This window comes from Amblyomma mixtum, chromosome 2, assembly GCF_055824585.1.
Source record: "Amblyomma mixtum isolate Tamu chromosome 2, ASM5582458v1, whole genome shotgun sequence".
Lineage (NCBI taxonomy): Eukaryota > Metazoa > Arthropoda > Arachnida > Ixodida > Ixodidae > Amblyomma > Amblyomma mixtum.
In genome coordinates, this window is record NC_143013.1 from 78611096 (window position 1) to 78630063 (window position 18968).

The 18968-nt window shown below is 46.5% G+C and overlaps 2 protein-coding genes across 2 annotated transcripts; one reads left to right on the forward strand and one right to left on the reverse strand.

The window, feature by feature from the left end:
* Window positions 1-2415: 2415 nt before the first annotated feature.
* On the reverse strand, window positions 2416-8326 carry LOC149359822 (vesicle transport protein SFT2A). Its single transcript, XM_089571931.1, has 5 exons — window positions 8021-8326; window positions 7690-7941; window positions 7362-7397; window positions 6591-6679; window positions 2416-2726 (listed from the first exon to the last, which is right to left on the reverse strand). The coding sequence occupies exons 1-5, from the start codon at window positions 8090-8092 to the stop codon at window positions 2687-2689; spliced, it is 489 nt and encodes a 162-aa protein (XP_089428057.1). The 5' UTR covers window positions 8093-8326; the 3' UTR covers window positions 2416-2686.
* Window positions 8327-8721: 395 nt separating this feature from the next.
* Window positions 8722-18096, forward strand: LOC149359823 (phosphate carrier protein, mitochondrial-like). The gene is made up of 7 exons (XM_089571930.1): window positions 8722-9002; window positions 9429-9547; window positions 9644-9823; window positions 10283-10464; window positions 13019-13191; window positions 14541-14651; window positions 17472-18096. Exons 1-7 carry the CDS (start codon window positions 8858-8860, stop codon window positions 17633-17635), a joined length of 1074 nt encoding a protein of 357 aa, XP_089428056.1. The 5' UTR covers window positions 8722-8857; the 3' UTR covers window positions 17636-18096.
* Window positions 18097-18968: the final 872 nt, after the last annotated feature.

Here is an 18968-nt window from a genome sequence, read left to right on the forward strand (position 1 = left end):
CAGGATGACATGCCTTTAAAGAAAAACTAGGAATGTCACTGGATATGGGAACTCTCTGGCTATCAATCCATGTAATTAAAAGCAATAAAATGCAATGAGGAAGTTAATTCAAGCTGCCAAGAAATTGCCTAATTATGCTCTGGATAACTATTCATCTAAGACCACCAGCTCAATTACGAATACATTTTTGAAATCAGAAGAGAGAAATGCATGTGTGTGCAAAATTTAATGGGATTCTAGCCATAAAAAAAAAAAGTTAGTTGTAAGATTGTTATCAAAGATTGCAATGCATGTCCAAACGTGTCACATGAAAACAATGAATGGCATTGAGAGTAAGTGCAAAGAAATGTATATGGCACTATGCATGAAGTGAGCTGAACAGTAATGGTCATGTTATCCTACTTTCCTCATTTTCAGCATTTATAGTTTTTTCAGCCTCTTTCGCCTTTTTTTTTGTTTGTTTGCGACTGTTTTTGAAGCTCTGAGCGCTTTAGAAGTGCCCAGCTGGGTAGCCATATGCGCCCATCTTGCTTCTTTGGCAGGACAGCTGTTAAATATATGAGCTCGTGCACATGCGGCGCCGATATCTGGCCATCTCTATACCGCGATAACGCTTATTGCGACACCTGGTCAATTGAAAGGCTCTCAGCTGCCTGGGAATCTAGTCAACGAGCGGGTTCACTAGGTGCCTTTTAGTCAGCCTGTGGCAACGCGTGGCCCGTGATGTGCGCACGATAGTGAGATCTGCCATCTCTGTGTTGCACACAGGCAGGAGCAAAGGTGCCCTGCATTTTCTGCATCGGCAACAGAACTTTCCTGCAAGATAGCCTCTCCACACAATTTCGCAATGTTGCGTGGAAGTCATCTTGTTGGGTGCGCTTTCTTGCATGAAAGCGTTTCATGACACTTTTGCTTTGCTGGAAGTGCTGCATAAGCACCCCGTCAGTGCTGTTCTCTGGGGTTCGCAGCCGCTGCTAAAGTTTGTCACCGAATCATGCACAAAGCAGGTAGTCTTAAGCGTTCTTTTTTTTTGTTTGTTTGCACTGAATCCTATGGGAAACCAACCAAATGGTCTTGTTATTGTCTGGTACGAGGATTTGTCGTAACGAGAGCCTGCTGTACAGTTGTGCCGCATCAATATGTGCGCTTTGGTCCCCGAGCAAAACTGTCCGTAACACAAGTCATCCAAAATGAACTTTAAAAAAAAGATACTAAAAAAAATGTAGGGTCTTGCCGTACTTAAATCGAGTAGACGTACAAAATCATGTGCTTAGCTTGGTTGGCTCATGGCTTTGCTGGGTCATTGGCGCATCTGTGACCTAAGGTTGGTTTGGTTTAGTTTGGTTTATGGGGTTTAACGTCTCAAAGCGACTTAAGGGTATTATGTGATAGCGTAATGGGTTAATTGCCGTATAGGGAGGTCATTCTCTACATTCATAAGTCTATGGGAGACTTCACACCCCTCCTGCCGCAGTTGAGCAGTGCGCCGCTACCTTGCGATGGGCCTTGTGCGCACACGTTGATCTTCCCAAGTGACCAATCATTAATTTTACTGCCCCCTGTCACGGTGGCAGTTTTCTCATAATCCGGTGGGCAGGTTGTGATGGTGCTGCAAGGTCACGTGACCTGCTCTGTGCACACCACCTGCAAGAGTCATGCTCGTTGTTTTTCACTCGCAACGCAGACACCGGATTTTCTGAATAACAGCCTTTAGCGCTGTCACATTAAAAATTGTATTAAATCTGGGGAGCTGCAAGTAAATTATTATCGTTGACATTACCTTAAATAATGCAGTGCAGTTTGAAGTGCCTAGTGGTTCATCAGACATGTAATTTCGTCTCTATTACATGTGTTCACATCCCATGAACCACATGACTACACTCACATAGGCTGACAGCTGGCTAATGTGGCTCCCAGCATACCCCAAGCTGCAGAGTGTTTTCTTTCCATTAATTTTTGCAATACGGGAGATGGTAAGGCACACCAGCAGGGCACAATATAAAACATGAGTGCACATTAAAAAAAAACGCCTCTCGGGCACTTGTACTTTTGCATTGACTTTCATTGCTACCCTGCATTCAAATACAGGAATCATCCGGTTGTGGCAGTTGAGATTTTCATCGCTGTCTATATTAATACGACAGAAATACATGGGTCCTAATGGCACAGGGTCCCGTGAAGTGGTTTTTTTTCCAGAGTCCTGAAACCAACTTAATGTTCTCATACTGTTCCTTAGTCATTATTCATTTTATCCAAGTTCATCTTAATGGGAGTCTACCGCATTCAGACTGCTTAATTGTAATAAGTTAGGTATTAAGAAAACAAAGAACGATACACTTCAAGTGCAAGCACGGATTGTTGCATTTCCGTTGACTGATACTCAAAAGTGTCCAAACAAAACAACACTGCTTCCAGTGACTCATTCAACAACGTCTTTAATTAGTGCAAAGATGACAGGGCACACACACACACAACACAGATTAGTTTATTCCCTGATCATGCAACACTTGTGTTGTTCCTGGCTGAAATACAACAGTCCTGTATCAAAAATAAGTCTCTTGAAAAATCAATGACTGTATGGTATAATGTGCACGAACAACAACTCCATGTCACACAGGTAAAATTACAACCCCGGGAAATGTGACGACTTGAGGGAAAGGCACCACTGCACGACACACATGTCAGCTCAGCCCATGCACGACTGGAAGCACTTCTTGACGGCGTCCCTGGAAAAAGGAATTGGCAGCAGCTGGTTAAGACAACTCGGCCACTGCGCTAAATTGCAATGAGGAAGAACATCGGGGGGGGATGTTGCTTTCAGCAAATTTTTTTTTTTATTTCTTGATGTATTTAAATTAAATTTTTTGTGCACATTCCCAGAAAATTGTTTTCTCATATATATATTTTCCCTCAGAACCTCATGAAAAGGGGGTGCACAGTTAGGAAAATGTGGCAGAGAGCTGGGTCAATGTTCACTGCGTTCCTGCAAGAATATTCGTAGTTTCTCTCTTCGCAAAGCACAAATTTTGACTGAATTTTTGCAATGCGTTGACTGTTGATATATCTAAAGTGAGAAGAAAATTTCATACAAGAAAGTTAAAATAAATTTGAAATATAAAATGTCTTGAGTTGCAGTTGTAGCCACACGAGTGCAACAAAACATACGGGTCAATAAATCGGAGGGGACAATTATTAAGGGTATAATGCAATAGCGTAATGGGTTAACTCCCATATAGGAGGTATTCACTGAGGCCGCGCTACCAGACGGCGCGAGCGTCGTCGCGGCAAACGCGCTATGTTTGCGGTTGTTTCATGCCAGCTCGCGCAGTGTCACGGTATGCCGTGAGGTCCGTGAATGTTTGCACGTTGTTAAATGCGTCAGCGACCACTTCTCTTTGTGGAACACGGGTTGTGCATGAAGTTTGCAGTAGAATTCTTCTGTGCCATGATATCCCAACTCGGCAGCAAAACTGGCTGGCTGCACTGCACACAAGAACGTACACGACTTGCAGCTTTTAATACCAGTTGATAACTGTTAGTCATGCAGGGCACATCGTGGATAAACAGCCCGATTAGTTACCGAAATTCCAAAACTGGTGCCAGAGAAACTGATATTTCCAGCGGCTGTAGTCCGCGAACTGCTGAAGCTTCTCAGACGGTCTTTCAGCAGAAATGCAAAGCATCATAGCTGCCTTACACGACACAACGGTCAAACAAATACTGTCACGCGCTCGCAGCACGAACGGCAGACCCAGCGAGAATGTTTTGCAGTTTTGATTGTAGCTATAGCGCTGCTTCGTATGCACAAGACGTCTAGCCCTTTCGCAGTAACGCATGTGCAGCCATTCCGCTAGATTCAGTAGTAACACGTCACTTTCAGCAGATAGAGGTGACAAGTTAAGCTACAGCTAAGCGAACAGATCCTTCGAATTACCAACCTCGCCAAAAACGGCACTTCGGACGTCGGCACCCACAGCACGGCTCTTGGACTCACCCGCTTGTCAAGTAATTGCACCCTCTCATAGGTTTGTATGCTTTAATTCCTTGGCCTGCCAGCAAACTTAAGCCGTGCACAAGGTGGGCCTCGATACCGGTGAATTCGACGCGCGGCAGACACCGCGCCGGCTCCTCCGCTTTCCTTGTCGACCTTTTCACAAAGTGGAACCTTTTGAGCGTACCCGTTCTTTTCGGCTTTGTGCAGTTCACAGCATACCCACTCTGTCACGCCGTGTTACGGGTCGGACAAAAATTATCCGCGGCGAGACACGAAATACACTCACATTTCACACATCACCATGCAGCTATTTAAACGCTGCGGCTGGTTGCGGCGGCCACGCGCGCGACCACCAACATGGCGAATGCCGCACCGGCCGCTAGCGCCCCTTGCGGATGACGTCATGTGAATACCTCCTATATGCAGAAGGTCATTCCCTACTCTACATTCATAGATCCCCGGGAGCCCTCATACCCCTCATGGCGCAGTGGCGCAGCGGTTAAAGCGATTCGCCACTGCCCTGCGATGGCAGGTGCTCCCAGCGGTGGGCCTTGTGTGGCCCAGGATGCTCTTCCTGAGTGACAATTTAACTGGCACCTACCATGGTGGGCAGGTTGTGATGACGCTGCAAGGTCACGTGACCTAGGTGGCACACCTGCCTCCTATAGGTGGCTCTCTGGGCACCACCCGCTATAGTCATGCTCGTGATTTTTCGCTCACAACACCGATGCCAACTATGACGACACTGGATTTTATACACAACAGGGCCTTTAACGCTATAGCATTAATAGATAAAACTGTCATGAAGAAATCTGCTCTGCAAGATGGGTATCAAGGCAGAAACCCGTAACAGAAAAAAATGCCCATTGTTTTAGCATTTGCCTGCAATGCAGAGAAGCTGCGGTTCACAAAACAATTTTTTTAGGGTACTTTCTGGCCGATTTCAGCAATGAAACTTAAGGCAGCATAAAAAACAAGGTATACAAGCGGGTAGAACAACTTTAAAAAATAAATTTTTTTTGAGGGGGCAATTTAAGTATGCCAAATGTTTTCGGAGTTATAGAAGTCTGATGCAGTCTTCAAGAATAAAAAAATTCAGCTGGTCTTCACTCAAGCCTGCTGATGCAGAAAAACAGTGTGGTATCACCTTGCATGATGTTTCCTTTTCTCTCTCTTGGTTGAAGCAACACCCTTTATCTACCTGCCTGCCCTTGTTTGTACCCCAGTACTCCTTTTCTTGCCTCGCCCAAACTCTTACCCTTCTACAGATACAGACGTTAATGGCATAATCTCAGTTTTGCGCCGTTCTACGTGGTCCACACAGCACAGCAGCGAAAGAGCGCAAGAGGGTAGGTGAGTGTAAAGCTTGGCACAAAGTATAGCAGATGGAAGGCCGCGACATCAATCAGTGGAAGAGACTTGTGGCTTATGGGGGTTTATTGTTCTGAAGCGACTCAGGCTATGAGGGACGCCGCAGTGAAGGGCTCCGGAAATTTTGACCACCTGGGGTTCTTTAATGTGCACTGACATCGCACAGTACACGGGCCTCTAGAATTTCGCCTCCATCGAAATTCGACCGCCGCGGCTGGGATCAAACCCGCATCTTTCAGGTCACCAGCCGAGCGCGTAACAATTGAGCCACCGCGGCGGTGCAGTGCGAGAGAAATATACAGTGCAGAGGGAGAGCGATTTGGCCAGTGCAGCGAGGCACCACACAGTGGTGCCAGAGGGAAAGTGCTGTGCTAGAGACGGCAAGGTCAGAGAGGAAGGGTACAGCAGCTAGAAAGAAAACAAGCTGAAGAATTACAAGACTCATTTACTCATTTTACTCATAGTACGGGCTGTTCGTTTCGATTAACCATTTGGTGCAATAGCTTGAGAGCAGCTTTATTAATGGCTGCGCAAAAGCCTTCCACTTTGGTATTGTGAACAGATATGCCAGTTCACCCATCATGTCTGTCAGCTGAACACGGAAGCATGTGATAGGGCACACTGAGGAGCATGACCCAGACGAAGCATGAAAAGGGCATATGCAGCATGTTCCTCTGTATTCATGCCCTGTTGAGAGTTGTGAGACAGCAACACATAGTTCCCCTGAACTCGACTGAGAACACCAAACCAGCCTTGCAACGCATTGAGACGCTGGGCATTCCAAGATTTCTCGGCACTTTGCTAGACTTGCTGAGCCCACTCTGCCGACATTTCTTTCGCCATCTCCTTGAATTTCTGAGCTGCCTGATGAGCGAGCAGCCCTCAGCATTCCTGTTTGGAACTCCATTCCTCTGTGATCAAGCTGATTCTAAATAACTCCTCTGCTCACAGCTCCTTCCTCAGGCACCTTACCTTCGTACCAGAGGAATCAAGCTATACATCCTTCTCACACACTACTGAAACTACCCCCCTCGCACCACAAAAGTCTGCCAAATGAATGTGAAAGTTTTTTGTTTTGTTTTTTTACCCATCTTCAGATGCTCCCTGACCCCATCATGCCACACCGGAGAGCAGATTTTCTGCTTCTGTACACATCAGCCTTACGAAAGAAGCATACTGGCTGAACACGTTGGACCCAGCAGGTGAACGGTCGAGTGCTGCTTACCGGGCGAAGGGGATGTACGACAACGAGTACCATGTCATTGCCAAAAACTGGATGATACAGAAGATGATGGTCAGCAGTGCATTCTTCCACTGGAAAAGCAAATGTCACAGTGTTCACACAAGGTATGGGCGTCCTTCAAGCAACCAACTCATTTTCAAATTCCAAAAAGAGAAAACATGAGTGCAAGCACCCCTAACAGGTGCTCTCTTTAGCATTATAACAGAAAGTAAAGCACTGAGCTTTGCCATGATTTCAAGGAGGTTTATAGAATGAACACCAAGGAGGTTTATAGAATGAGAGCAATTCATATTGATGTTGCTTACACATACATTCATGAACCATTTCAGCACTAAACTACTTAACATACGACTGACCATGTAACAAAGAAAGGCGATTCCAGTGACTACAGCTAAAATATCATAGTGCACCTTCAGAGGAACAGCCAAATGTGGGTGGAGCCTGGTACCAGTTCAAGTATGGAACGCAAAGCAAAGCGGGTGGCTCTTGCAGTCCTCCGTAATTCATTAATGAAGCTCAGCCAACGCCACGTCAAATCAAAGCCCAGAAGTAAACGCTCAAATACCCCACCCATCACTCACTCAGGGTTATTTTATATAATAGCAGCAGATTCATAGGCAACTCTTGGCAGGAGCGGTACTATAAGCACAATGCATTTCTTGAACTTTTTCTGTTGGAAAAATTATGACCAACGTGGTTTCTCCCCAAGGAATACTGCTAGTGCTGAATATATACAAAGTGAAAGTGTCTCACCCAAAATGCAGCCATTAGTGTCAGGACCAAGAATCCCTGCAAAACGAGCACACGGTGAGTATGATGTCACAACCATGACTGACAGCAAAATGGTCTGCCTGTCAAAACGCTCACTTCTTTTGCTGTATCCAATAAGAATTCACACCACCTCATCAGCAGTGTTAAGCTGTTCTCAAATCACAAAACACTGAATTAGCAGCCCTGTCTAAAGGCTCTTTAGTCAACCTGCACATTTACGGCAAGTTTCTTTGCGATTCTATTACATTCGATTAAGTCTTGAGGAGAGCCTGACAGCTTGTGACATGGACAGATGTCATCGGCTACCCACCAGCATGACGCAGGTGGCGATGGCTCGCGTCGGCGCGAACATCTTCTTGATTTGGTTGGCAGGCCCCATGAGGAACAGCGTGCTGCACAGGGCTGTTATGTTGCCCAGGGTGTAGAAGGCGCCAAACATCTTGAGGCCGCCCGGGAACGCCATAGCCACGGCACCCATCAGCGAGAAGACGAAGCCCAGCACAAAGCAGATGGCGAATCCCTTCACCCGCGTCGACCAGCTCAGGGTCGAGGTGTCCACGATCTGAAAACAGCCCGAAATGAGGCTCACGTTGACCGTACCCGTGCATCGCCTCGCATATGTCGACGCGGCGGCGTATTACCTGGGTCACGATGCCTTGTTCTTCATCGCCGCGGTCTTCGCCGCCGCTTAGCGCTCTCTTCAGCTTGTCCATCGTTCGTTCGTTTCGATTTCGAAGGGCCCTTTCAGCCCAACTGCATTATCTTGTAGAAACGAGAACGGAAAGCGCTGTACACTGAACGGAACAGTTCAAGAGAAGTAAACAACCCCCATACAACTCGCCCCAAAGCTAAAGCTAAAGCCGCCCATCCACCTGCTGCTTGCTAAATGTCCATGTAGATGGGGCTATGCTGGCTTATGCTGGCTAATGCTGGCAATGCCCCTTGCGGCGTACGGCTGGCAACGCAATTTCTGTGCAGTGTGCAAGCGGTGCAAGGAGTGGCATTTGTAGTGGTCTGTCACACTACGAAACCCGTGCACTCATGCTAAAATACTGAGCCGATTTTATTCACAATGCAGGTTGTGTAGTTGTTTAGCCAGTGCGCCTGTGACGAGCGTCAGTAATCAAGTTGTTGAATCAGCTGCTTTTTGAACATGTACTACATTCGGCAAGTTCAAAATTTCAAACTAAAATTTTTTTAGTGGACGACAGAGAATGAAAAAAGACCAATGACTTGGCGGCTCAGGTCGCACGTAAGACGCGCGCAAATTTAGGAGTCGTAAGCGCCAGTTTTGGCGGGAACTTAGCACGAGACATGGGCTGGCAACGCGAAAAACTACATCACGTGTCCTCTTGCCCGGTCGTCAGCCATTTTCACAGAAGTTCGGCATAAGGTCGGGCTCAAGCACCCGGTCAAAGTGCCCTCCTGTGTTTTTCTGGCTTTGGTCTGCGAGCTATTGGACTTTATTACACTCCAAGATGAACAGTTTTAGTCAGCTTTTAGAAACCGCTAAGCGGAGCCCGTTTGCGAGGCCATTCTCGGCAAAGTGCGACTCGTCGGTCGAGTCGATGCCGGTGCCAACGACTGTGGTCCCAAGGACTTTCAGCGCTTGCGCCGCTGACGGTGAGCCAGACTCAAGCCCTTTGAAGCATTTTGCCGAGTAGTTTTGTTTTTCAGCAAACTGTTTCGTCTAGAACGTTTAAATCTGCGCATCAAGCACATATGAGTGCAAGTCGTTGGTTGACCTTGTACTAAAATTATAGAGGGCAGGTAGCCGAGGGGGGGCGACCCTTTGAATGACAAATGTGCTTTCACTCTGATGGAAGAGATTGATTATGCCAGCGTGTTAATTCAGTGAATGATGGGTATGCGGGTGTCTCCCTTCTTCCACACTGTGAAGTCCGCTGCGAGATTTGTTAACTACTTTCTTGTTGGATCTTTACGCCCTGCCTACGAGGAAAATGAAAGTGACAGAATGCGATTGTCCATGCAGTTGGTGAAGAGTGTAGTGCATTGCGTTTACCTTTTCGCGATTCGCTTGCTGCCCAGAGCCCGTCGTGTTCGGCTCGATGAAGTACTACGCCCTGTGCGGATTCGGAGGTATCCTCAGTTGCGGCATCACCCACACCGCCATCGTCCCTCTGGACCTTGTGAAATGTAGAATACAGGTAAAGCGCATGCGTTCATTCCCTTGGCGTCTGCTTATCGTTCTTGTTTCTTGTGCTTGGTCCCTTAAGTTTAGCTTGTTTGTTTTTGATTTGCAGACCAATCCAGGGAAATACAAGGGCATATTCCAAGGATTCAGCATAACCATCAAAGAGGAAGGCGCGAGAGGTCTTGGCCGCGGCTGGGCGCCAACGGCCATTGGCTACTCGATGCAAGGGCTTGGCAAGTTTGGATTCTATGAGGTCTTCAAGATCCTGTACAGCAACATTCTAGGAGAGGTAATATTCCGTTTCTTCGGTTGAGCACTGATCAGCTCGCACATTTGTTTCAACTTCTGAGCATCTTGTTTCAACCCTGTTGGCTTGCGGAAATTATTTGCGTGGGTCACTTCCCTCCAAATTTGAATGGGTGGAAAATAATTTTAAATCCTGAGTGGGCAGTAAGAACCGGTTCTGCTTTAAACAGTGAAAGTGGAAGTTCAGAGTACATGATTCTGAGAACATTATTCTTTCATTTTCACTGTATGACGGGGGATGGGCGGGTCTCGGGATCTTGTGGCATCTTTTTGTGCCCAGTGGTGGGTTTTGGTCGGGAGGTTTAGGCTGTGTATAAAGGGATGCATAGCCGCCTTTATGTAGAGGCATTTTTGAAGTGCTGGGTGCAGATATGAAGGGTTTTGTATTTTTTCAAAGGGGCCCGGCTGTGTTTAATGCTCGCACCATGCCTTCTTTCGCTAGGAACTGTCCTATCTGTGGCGGACATCCCTCTACTTGGCAGCCAGTGCCTCAGCCGAGTTCTTTGCCGACATTGCCCTGTGCCCCATGGAAGCTGTTAAAGTGCGCATCCAGACCTTGGCTGGCTGCCCTCCATACCTTTCCAAGGTTGCGCCAATGATCTACAAAGAGGAAGGACTGCGTGGGTAGGTGCCTGCAGGTTATGACTCATCAGTGCAGAGTTGCTCAATATTTGAGTGCTGTTATAATGGCTAAGCCACTCAGGACAAGAACTGCAAAGCATGATCAATCAGCTAGACAGGCAGAGTAGAATGGTGGGGCTAAGAATTAACATGCAGAAAACCAAAGTAATGTTCAATAGCCTTGCAAGGGAACAGCAGTTCGCAATTGGTAGAGAGGTGCTGGAAGTAGTAAGAGAATATGTCTACTTAGGGCAGGTAGTGACCGCGGATCCGGATCATGAGAGGGAAATAACTAGAAGAATAAGAATGGGGTGGAGCGCATATGGCAGGTTCTCTCAGGTCATGAATGGTAGCTTGCCAATATCCCTGAAGAGAAAAGTATATAACAGCTGTATCCTACCGGTACTCACCTATGGGGCAGAAACGTGGAGGCTAACAAAGAGGGTTCAGCTTAAGTTAAGAACAACGCAGCGAGCTATGGAAAGGCAAATGATAGGTGTAACGTTAAGAGATCGGAAGAGGGCGGAGTGGGTGAGGGAACAAACGCGGGTTAATGACATCCTAGTTGAAATCAAGAGGAAGAAGTGGGCTTGGGCAGGGCATGTAATGCGAAGGCAAGATAACCGCTGGTCCTTAAAGGTAACGGAGTGGATTCCAAGAGAAAGCAAACGTGGCAGGGGACGGCAGAAAGTTAGGTGGGCGGATGAGATTAAGAAGTTTGCGGGGATACAGTGGCGGCAACTAGCAAAGGACAGGGTTAATTGGAGAGACATGGGAGAGGCCTTTGCCCTGCAGTGGGTTTAGTCAGGCTGATGATGATAATGGAGGAAGTGTGCACTCTTACCAGTTTGTAGCAACTAGTATTAGTACTGTTTTACTAGAAGGTTATCGTTGTTAAGGCTTGAGGTTTAAGTTATCATTGGTGTCACTGTCTTGACATCAGATTTGCTGAGGTGAATAGTTGCAGGTTGGTAGAGGCAAAGTTTGGAGATGTTCCTTTTAGCATCATATGCTTAGGGGTAACGTTTTGCTGGCTTTGAGGCAGTGTTATGAAACTTAGGTGAAACTTGTAATGAAGCACATCTTTCACAACCTGAGGAGCTGTCAGTTAGCTTAAATGCTAACTTAGCTTAAATGCTTGAGTGGTGTTTCAAGCTGATGGGGGCAGTGGAAAGTTTAGACTAAGTAGTTGCGCAATGCTGGAATAGTGTAGCTGTGGGAGCTCAAATTAGAGCTTACCAGTGCTTTAGTTACTACGGCTAACTTTCCATGTGTGGCACCACATGGTGGGGAGCTACCCACCACCACCATTGTAGTGGTGCTTACGGCATTAGTGTACATGATCACCACGTGGTATTAGCTGATGACTGCTAAATTTATAATCGAATATCTTCGCTTCTTATGTTTTGGTTTCAGTTTCAACAACTGACAATGGCTGACGTCAAAAGCTCAGTGCAGGTCATGTGAAGCGGGGAAAAAGCTGCAAAATAATTGCTGCTTCATTTTAGTTGACTGCAAACACTTAAAGGGACACTGAGGAGAGCTCTGTTAATATTTTTTTTAAAGCAAAATCCGATAGTTCGGCATGTCATGGCTTTGTTGCCACTTGGCCGGCAGCGAAAGATGCCTTTATTTCTAAGAAATTTGGATTCGAAGTTGAAAAAGTTTTTCCCGCCGCTCTGATTCAAACTTGGGATTCTCCTATGACGACACAGGACTAAGTGACGTGAAACATGACGTGCACATGACGTAACGCAGACTCCGTGATTTCTGGCGGCCAGCAGTGCGGCCCAGCAGCAGCCGAAAAGAAAGCTACCGCCGGCCGCACGTTGAAGGCATCTATCGGCTATTGCGGCCGTCGCTTCGTTTACGTTTGCACCGGCGTTTTGCCAGCGTTACAATGGGTCCCGTTCTTGAAGTCGTCAACCAAGTTCTTGCAAATAGACACCTTTAGCATACCGTGTACCTTGTTACCGTTAGCGGAATACCGGGAGCCCCCATATCGCTGTGAGCAGGCGCTGATTGGTCCCGGCGCTGCAGGAGCGCGCGTAGCTGTCAGGTACGTGGCGCCATCTGGCGACGTCAAGGAGATTTGCGCATGCATTTGCTGCGCCTCAATTCGTGGTTTCTCGTGTCCTAATGTTGCTAGAACTGTTGGTTCTAGCAACACTGTTTTGACCTATGACGTCATCACGCTTGTACTTGTGAGTTTGGCCTGTGGCGGCGATACCTGTATTTTGGTTCTTGCTCTTTTCTACGTTACAAGATCTTTGTTGTCAGTATGAATGGCGTTGTTGTAATCAGGAGCTGGTATTCTGTCGATGCAAGTCAACTTCAATTTCTCCTCAGTGTCCCTTTAAGCCACTCTCTCAAGAACCGAAATGACCACAAATGAAATATCGCGCACCTGGGTGATGTGCACTGTGGTGACACGAAGCACCCTGATGTGCAACAGAGATGAAGGATGGCCACAGGTGTAAAGGAAGAGTGCTGCAGTGTGTGTGTGTGCACAAGACCTTTTCAGGGGCCTTTTTAATGTAGTAATGAAACCTTGCAGGTTCTACAAGGGTATCAGCCCGCTGTGGATGCGTCAGATCCCGTACACAATGATGAAGTTCGCCTGCTTTGAGCGCACCGTGGAGCTCCTTTACAAGCATGTGGTGCCCAAGCCACGTGACCAGTGCTCCAAGCCAGAGCAGCTGGTTGTCACCTTCGTTGCCGGATACATTGGTATGCGTTGCTTGAAAGACTAAATCAATTGGAAGTTGTGGGTGCTGCTGTCTCGGCAATCAAGTCTTCTGCTGTGTAATCGAGCAGTGGTTTTCTAGAGAACTGTGCTTGCCAGAAAATTTGTATCCATGGAAAAGTAATGTTATACATAACATCAAAAGGGGATTGTCCCTGTGCACATGGTAACTGCTAATATCAAACAGGATGCTTCTCCAGTTGTGATATCGGATGGTTTTAGCTGTGTGAAACAAAGTAGTATATCGTATTTACACATATGTAATGGGTTCACAAATATATTTTGAAGTGAGAGTTCGAGACCTCATGAAAAGGGGGAAAAAATATTGATTATAACGTGATCTCTGCCTATTCAAGTTGACTACAACCGAGGGTATGGAGAAAAACGGAGACTGCAGGCATAAATATAGAAGCAGTGGATATGTTGGTATTACTATTTGAGGGCAACACTTCAGAAATGCATGCGAGACCAACCAGCACTAGAAAAGCCTTCAATGCTTTATTGTAAGCAGCCTCCCATGCAACTGAGTCTACCGCCGCAGTTTCGTGTTTAGTGCTGCCCAGTCCTGTGCCCATTGGTCCGTCAGTCCTTTACCTACTCAACTCTTTCACTGCTCTCTCTTTCTTAATGGCCCTTGCTGCCTTCTTTTCATGTTCATGGCCACCCTGTACTTTCCCATGCACGCTGTTCGGCCCCATGTGCGTTGAGAAGTTGGCCTCTCCTTATAGCTTGCAAGTCGTGTGGTGAAAGCCACTGTCTTGAGTAGCGAGAAAGAGAGAATCTTGTTATACATAAGTTTCACCGGCGTCACAGCAGCTGCCATGTTTGAGACCAGAAGCGCAGCTTAAACCTGTGCATTTTCCTGATCCACCTATCGCCACCTGCTCTGGCCTGTGCTGTGGAGGCTATGCCTTGGACTCCTACATGGCACTCGTGACTGCACGTGCAACCCACGATATTCGCACCTTGTTCCAAATGTAACATTAGAAGCATTCTAAAGCCAGTTAACTGTGGAAAAAAAAAAACTGGCATTATATTCGTGTAAATACTGTGCTGATCTAAACTGATCGCTACTGGATACCTAGGCTATTTCTGCTAGAGTGCTGAAGTGCTCTGTCTGTGTACTTTAGCACTGTCATTGCACTTCACGTTGTTATATGTGTTGAGGTTTACTGTAGGCGAACCTTGTAGCATCTCTCGTTTAGTCTTCTTTGGTTTAGTTTCTAATTTGTGATGGGAAAAGACCCTAACCAGATTGACGCAATTTCTTTACCATTAGTATGGCGTGCGACTGGTGAACAGTCGTTGACATTTCACTCTTTCTGTCTTGCAGCTGGTGTGTTCTGTGCCATTGTGTCCCACCCCGCTGACACTGTGGTGTCGAAGCTGAACCAAGAGAAGGGCAGCACTGCCATTGAGGCTGCCAAGAAGCTCGGCATGGCTGGTGAGTGCAGGCTTGATTTGCCTCACCGCATGTGTGCATGTGTAGGCTTGGCACGATAAGGTTTCGCATCCACGGTAGCTCAACATGCCGGCACAAAGGTTGATGCAAGAATGAAAGCAGGGGAATTGCTAGTTGAAGTGATGTCTGTCCTTATATACGTGTGTGTAATTGCCTTGTGTGTTCGAAAAATACATGGTTCTGAAAGTGCTTATTGTGCCAGTCAAACTTTTATGCGCCAGAAGTATTGCAAGAAAAATTACTACTGTATTTATTCGTGCCCAGGCCGATAGTTTTTTTTTTTAAACACTACATACGAAACTCTTAGGTTGGCCTAGGGTTCGAGGATTTTGTCGTGTTAATAAAATGCGCTGACAGTGCACAAAAATGAAAAAAAAAATAACACGCCGGTGGCACTCCTATGTAATGCCAACAGGAGACGACACTGTAGTCGTTGCTATCCAAAACCTACGTCGATAAAAGCACACACGAGCATTGGCTGCCATTTTGATCTCGTTTTCTTTTCGTATGATGGGATGGCGACGTAATAGGGCCATATGAGGACGAGTGAGTGGAAGCAGGTTCGTGGAAATAAATGCAGTGTGTGTGCTGTTGCTGCTGTCGTTATCAATTGTTTTTCCGGCTGGCCTGCATTCGAGGAAATTTTTTTTTTTTTTAAATTTGGCCTTAACTGTCGGATGTCGGCTTAAAATTCAGGCCAGCCTAGATTCGAGTAAACATGGTATTCGCTTCAAATAAAAAACCACTCTTCACACATGCCTAGAACTCAGCAAGGAAATTGTACGGAAACTGGCGAGAGGTTTCTTGTACGATACCTGCATTTTGCTGCTCTCTTTGAATGGAGGCCAGTTTTTAAAAGAGGTCCGAATATATGTCTGACTTTGTCAGTGCATTCACTTGTAGTTTTGCTTGTACCCACAGGCACAGATCAGGATTGTCCTTAAAGACAACTTCATCCAAGTATTGTTGTCAGTAAAAATTGATTCTCTCTGGCTTTTTCTGGCTGTGTTGACGTTTGGCTGGTAGTAAGACTAATATATATATCGGGGAGAATCTTCCCTCTGGTAAATTAAAATATATGTGTCCTTACGGTAAAGGATGGGTTGTCACCATTTTGGAGCGAATAGCTATATAGCATCTTGGATCCTCGTCTGGAAATCGGCGTTGACGCACGCATTTTATGTGCGAAATTGGTGGCTGATGGCGACACCTGGGTATAGTTTCTTTTTTTTTTAGAGCGCAGCTTTTAAATGCTTGTTTGTGGGTTGAACCACGTCACCACAGTCGGTGTTACTGAGCCGTACCATAAATAAATAAAAATGCCGTGACTGGGATTTGAACCTGTGGTGCCGTGAACAGATCAGCTTCGCTGGCCTGTGCATGAAAGCACTAGGCTGTCGCCACGGCCAATCACGTCTCTTTTTAAACTGCAACAAACTCTCGTGCTGTGCATTGCACATAGTGGTCGTCTGCCAAAACTGCTACCGAACTAATATACACATTCTCGCGTGCTATGTATTGCACATAGTCTTCATCAACTAATACTACCATCAAACTAATATCATCGCCAGACGTGTTGATGACCCAGTGAAGCAAAACAATGAGCCTACAAAGCCTGAGACACCTACAGAGCTGCGCTCAAATTTTGCATTAGGGACTATCGTAATCGTCTTTACAATATCTTTTAGCATACAAAAGATCCGTTCTCTGTTAGTGGCCTCTTTGTGATTAGAACAACATGACATCCTATCAAAACAGGGCAACATATTTGTCCTTAAGTGTGGCTAGCTTGCCTTGCACTGCAGGCATGTGCATTATACATGTGCATGACATGTGCATTAGAATCTAGTACAAAAGCAACTGTGCCAGCAATACCTTATTGTCACCGATATCACAGAATGGTGGCCTGGTATTTTCTTATGCATCAGTATCGTGGTCCATATTGCCATGTCACATACTGATAGGTCACTCGAAAATCCAAAGTGTTCTGTCAACAAGGCTTCAACCTGAACTTGATACAACATGGAAGCGCCAGTTGCAAAGACGCGCAGAGTTCATTACGGCACTGGGTTGAAAAAATGATCATGCTGAAACTTGTGTGGGTGATTGGCGGAAGCAAAGAGATAAAGGTTTTTCTCCAGCAAGTGAACTCGGAAGGGTTTTAGCGGTCCGACGGGTCAGTTCCAGAGCGGCGGCGACTCCGCGGCGAGGCGCACGGTTTGACGTCATGCAAGATGAATGCCAAGCACTGGATTAGGCTTGCCTCATTTCAGGACTCTTGTGTAATTGGTGAAGGAAGCGTGGGGCACAACCCTGTCTGCTGTGGTCAACCATTCTTCAAGAAGTGTGGAATTTTGGATGCCATGAACTGCAGCGAGGATGAAATGCTTTGGGTCGTTGAGAGTGACAAGGAGGCTTCCGACAGTGATGATGAATGATGACGATTCGTTGCCCAGATGGGGAAATACGAGTGAAGTGGTGGCGCTGTTTGGCTTGTGACATTAGAGTGGTTGCAGTTGGTTGTTCCATGGGAGAAGGTTAATTTCTTTATCAAAGCATGAAAGTCTGATGTGTGCTATGATTGAAGGCATTGAACCTTTTTTTTTTCTGATCTTGAAAAACGTGTGTGTTAGTCGAGTAAATTGGTGCTTTCCTTCGAATTTTGTTTTATTTCAAGATACCGTGCCCAAAATTTCTTGGCCATGCACAAGAGAACCCTCTGCTGTGGCATCGCTTGTGGCCCATACAGTTTACTTGGAAGCCCTGCCTCTGTGGCTTAATAGTGCCGTCTCTCCTTTGCAGGACTGTGGAAGGGTCTGACGCCGCGTATCATCATGATCGGTACGCTGACGGCTCTGCAGTGGTTTATCTACGACGGTGTGAAGGTGTGGCTGCGCCTGCCCCGGCCCCCGCCCCCCGAGATGCCCCAGTCGCTCAAGGACAAGCTGGCCAAGGCCCAGAACTGATCCCGGGGCTCCTTAGGACAGGGCCGCCCAGTAGCCGTCGTTGCTGTTCCCAACTGCTGCTTGTAGTTTGTTGGCTGCCCTTGTACAAATCACATCTGACCTCCAACACAACAGTGAAAGAACACCGGATGGCCCCTCTGACTCTCTGTGTATTTACTTTGGCCTTCTTTGGTTTAAATGAGTTATTTAGCGAAGACCAGATTTGTGGCTTGATTGCAAATTTTGTAGCTCGACAAAAACGTATCTTTGCGTATTGCCCAATTTAATATTGCATGCCAGGTGTTTTAAATCTGCTGTGACGCCTGAGGAATTCAGCGTAAAAAGGCTACAGTTCAGAAGCACAGGCCCGTTCTTTCTGCAGACTGGAACGCACTACTGTGTACAGCGGAATGAGAAGAGTCAACCAGATATTCAAGGTGTACTGGAGCACGAATTTGTGTGATATAAAGGCACACGGTTGATTTGGGTTGTGTATGTTTGTAACTTGAGTTGGAGCAGCAGCTGCAAGCTGGCCATGCATAGGGTGAACAGCGAACATCTAGTTACAATCACTCATACGAAAACTGCACATGTTCTACCTCATGCTACTCAGCAGAGCTGCCGCCATATTCTAATGGTCATGTTCTAATGCAGCGGATCTGTATGGGCGGTCTCAAAGTTACAAGCTCGGTGGACTCTGTAATTTACAAATTAAAAATTGCTACTCTCAACAGATCGGGCGACACCTCGCCATACGTTCTTAGCCACCCTTTTCCTGGCGACAAGAACAGGCAATCTGGTTTATGGTTTGTGCGAGTTTAACGTCACAAAGAGACTCGGGCTATATGGATGTGCCTTTTCATTGGGCACGGCCAGTTCGCATGGGTGAGACTGAATGTGGCAGGGTGGAGTCTTCCCCTGTTATTTTTTTTCTGGGGCAGCGCCAATTTTTTTGGCGGGGGGGGCAGCGCCATGTATGAGCTGAGGGGGCAAGAAGCAGCATCATTTTAATTGCTGATATCTTTGTGGTAATGAAGCTAGCTTAATTTTTTCCGGCGTGGTGACTAGTGATGGAATACCCATTGTTCCACTCTCTTCACCTGCGTAAACACCATTTCGCAGTCACTTTAAATGGGAATGGAACCCAGTCCAAGGTGTCTGCATGGCCTGAGTTGAGGGCTAAAAAATTTGAAGTGAAGGCTGGAAAGCCATTTGTAACATATGTTGCAGTATTTAATGTGATGGTAAAATTACGTGTACGACCTGAACCTTGCAACCTCCACAAAGTGATTTACAGAATGTGATGAGCATGTCATGAAGAGCTCTCATGGCTGTTAATGATGTAGGATATTTG

Bases quoted from the DNA above. Each gene is read 5' to 3' on its own strand.
- LOC149359823 (XM_089571930.1), top strand. From the start codon at position 8,858: ATGAACAGTTTTAGTCAGCTTTTAGAAACCGCTAAGCGGAGCCCGTTT. The intron at 10,465-13,018 runs GTAGGTGCCTGC...GAAACCTTGCAG, and splicing joins AAAGAGGAAGGACTGCGTGG to GTTCTACAAGGGTATCAGCC. The intron at 13,192-14,540 runs GTATGCGTTGCT...TCTGTCTTGCAG, and splicing joins CTTCGTTGCCGGATACATTG to CTGGTGTGTTCTGTGCCATT.
- LOC149359822 (XM_089571931.1), bottom strand. From the start codon at position 8,092: ATGGACAAGCTGAAGAGAGCGCTAAGCGGCGGCGAAGACCGCGGCGAT. The intron at 7,942-8,020 runs GTAATACGCCGC...GGCTGTTTTCAG, and splicing joins AACAAGGCATCGTGACCCAG to ATCGTGGACACCTCGACCCT. The intron at 6,680-7,361 runs GTGAGACACTTT...TTGCTTTTCCAG, and splicing joins CACTAATGGCTGCATTTTGG to TGGAAGAATGCACTGCTGAC.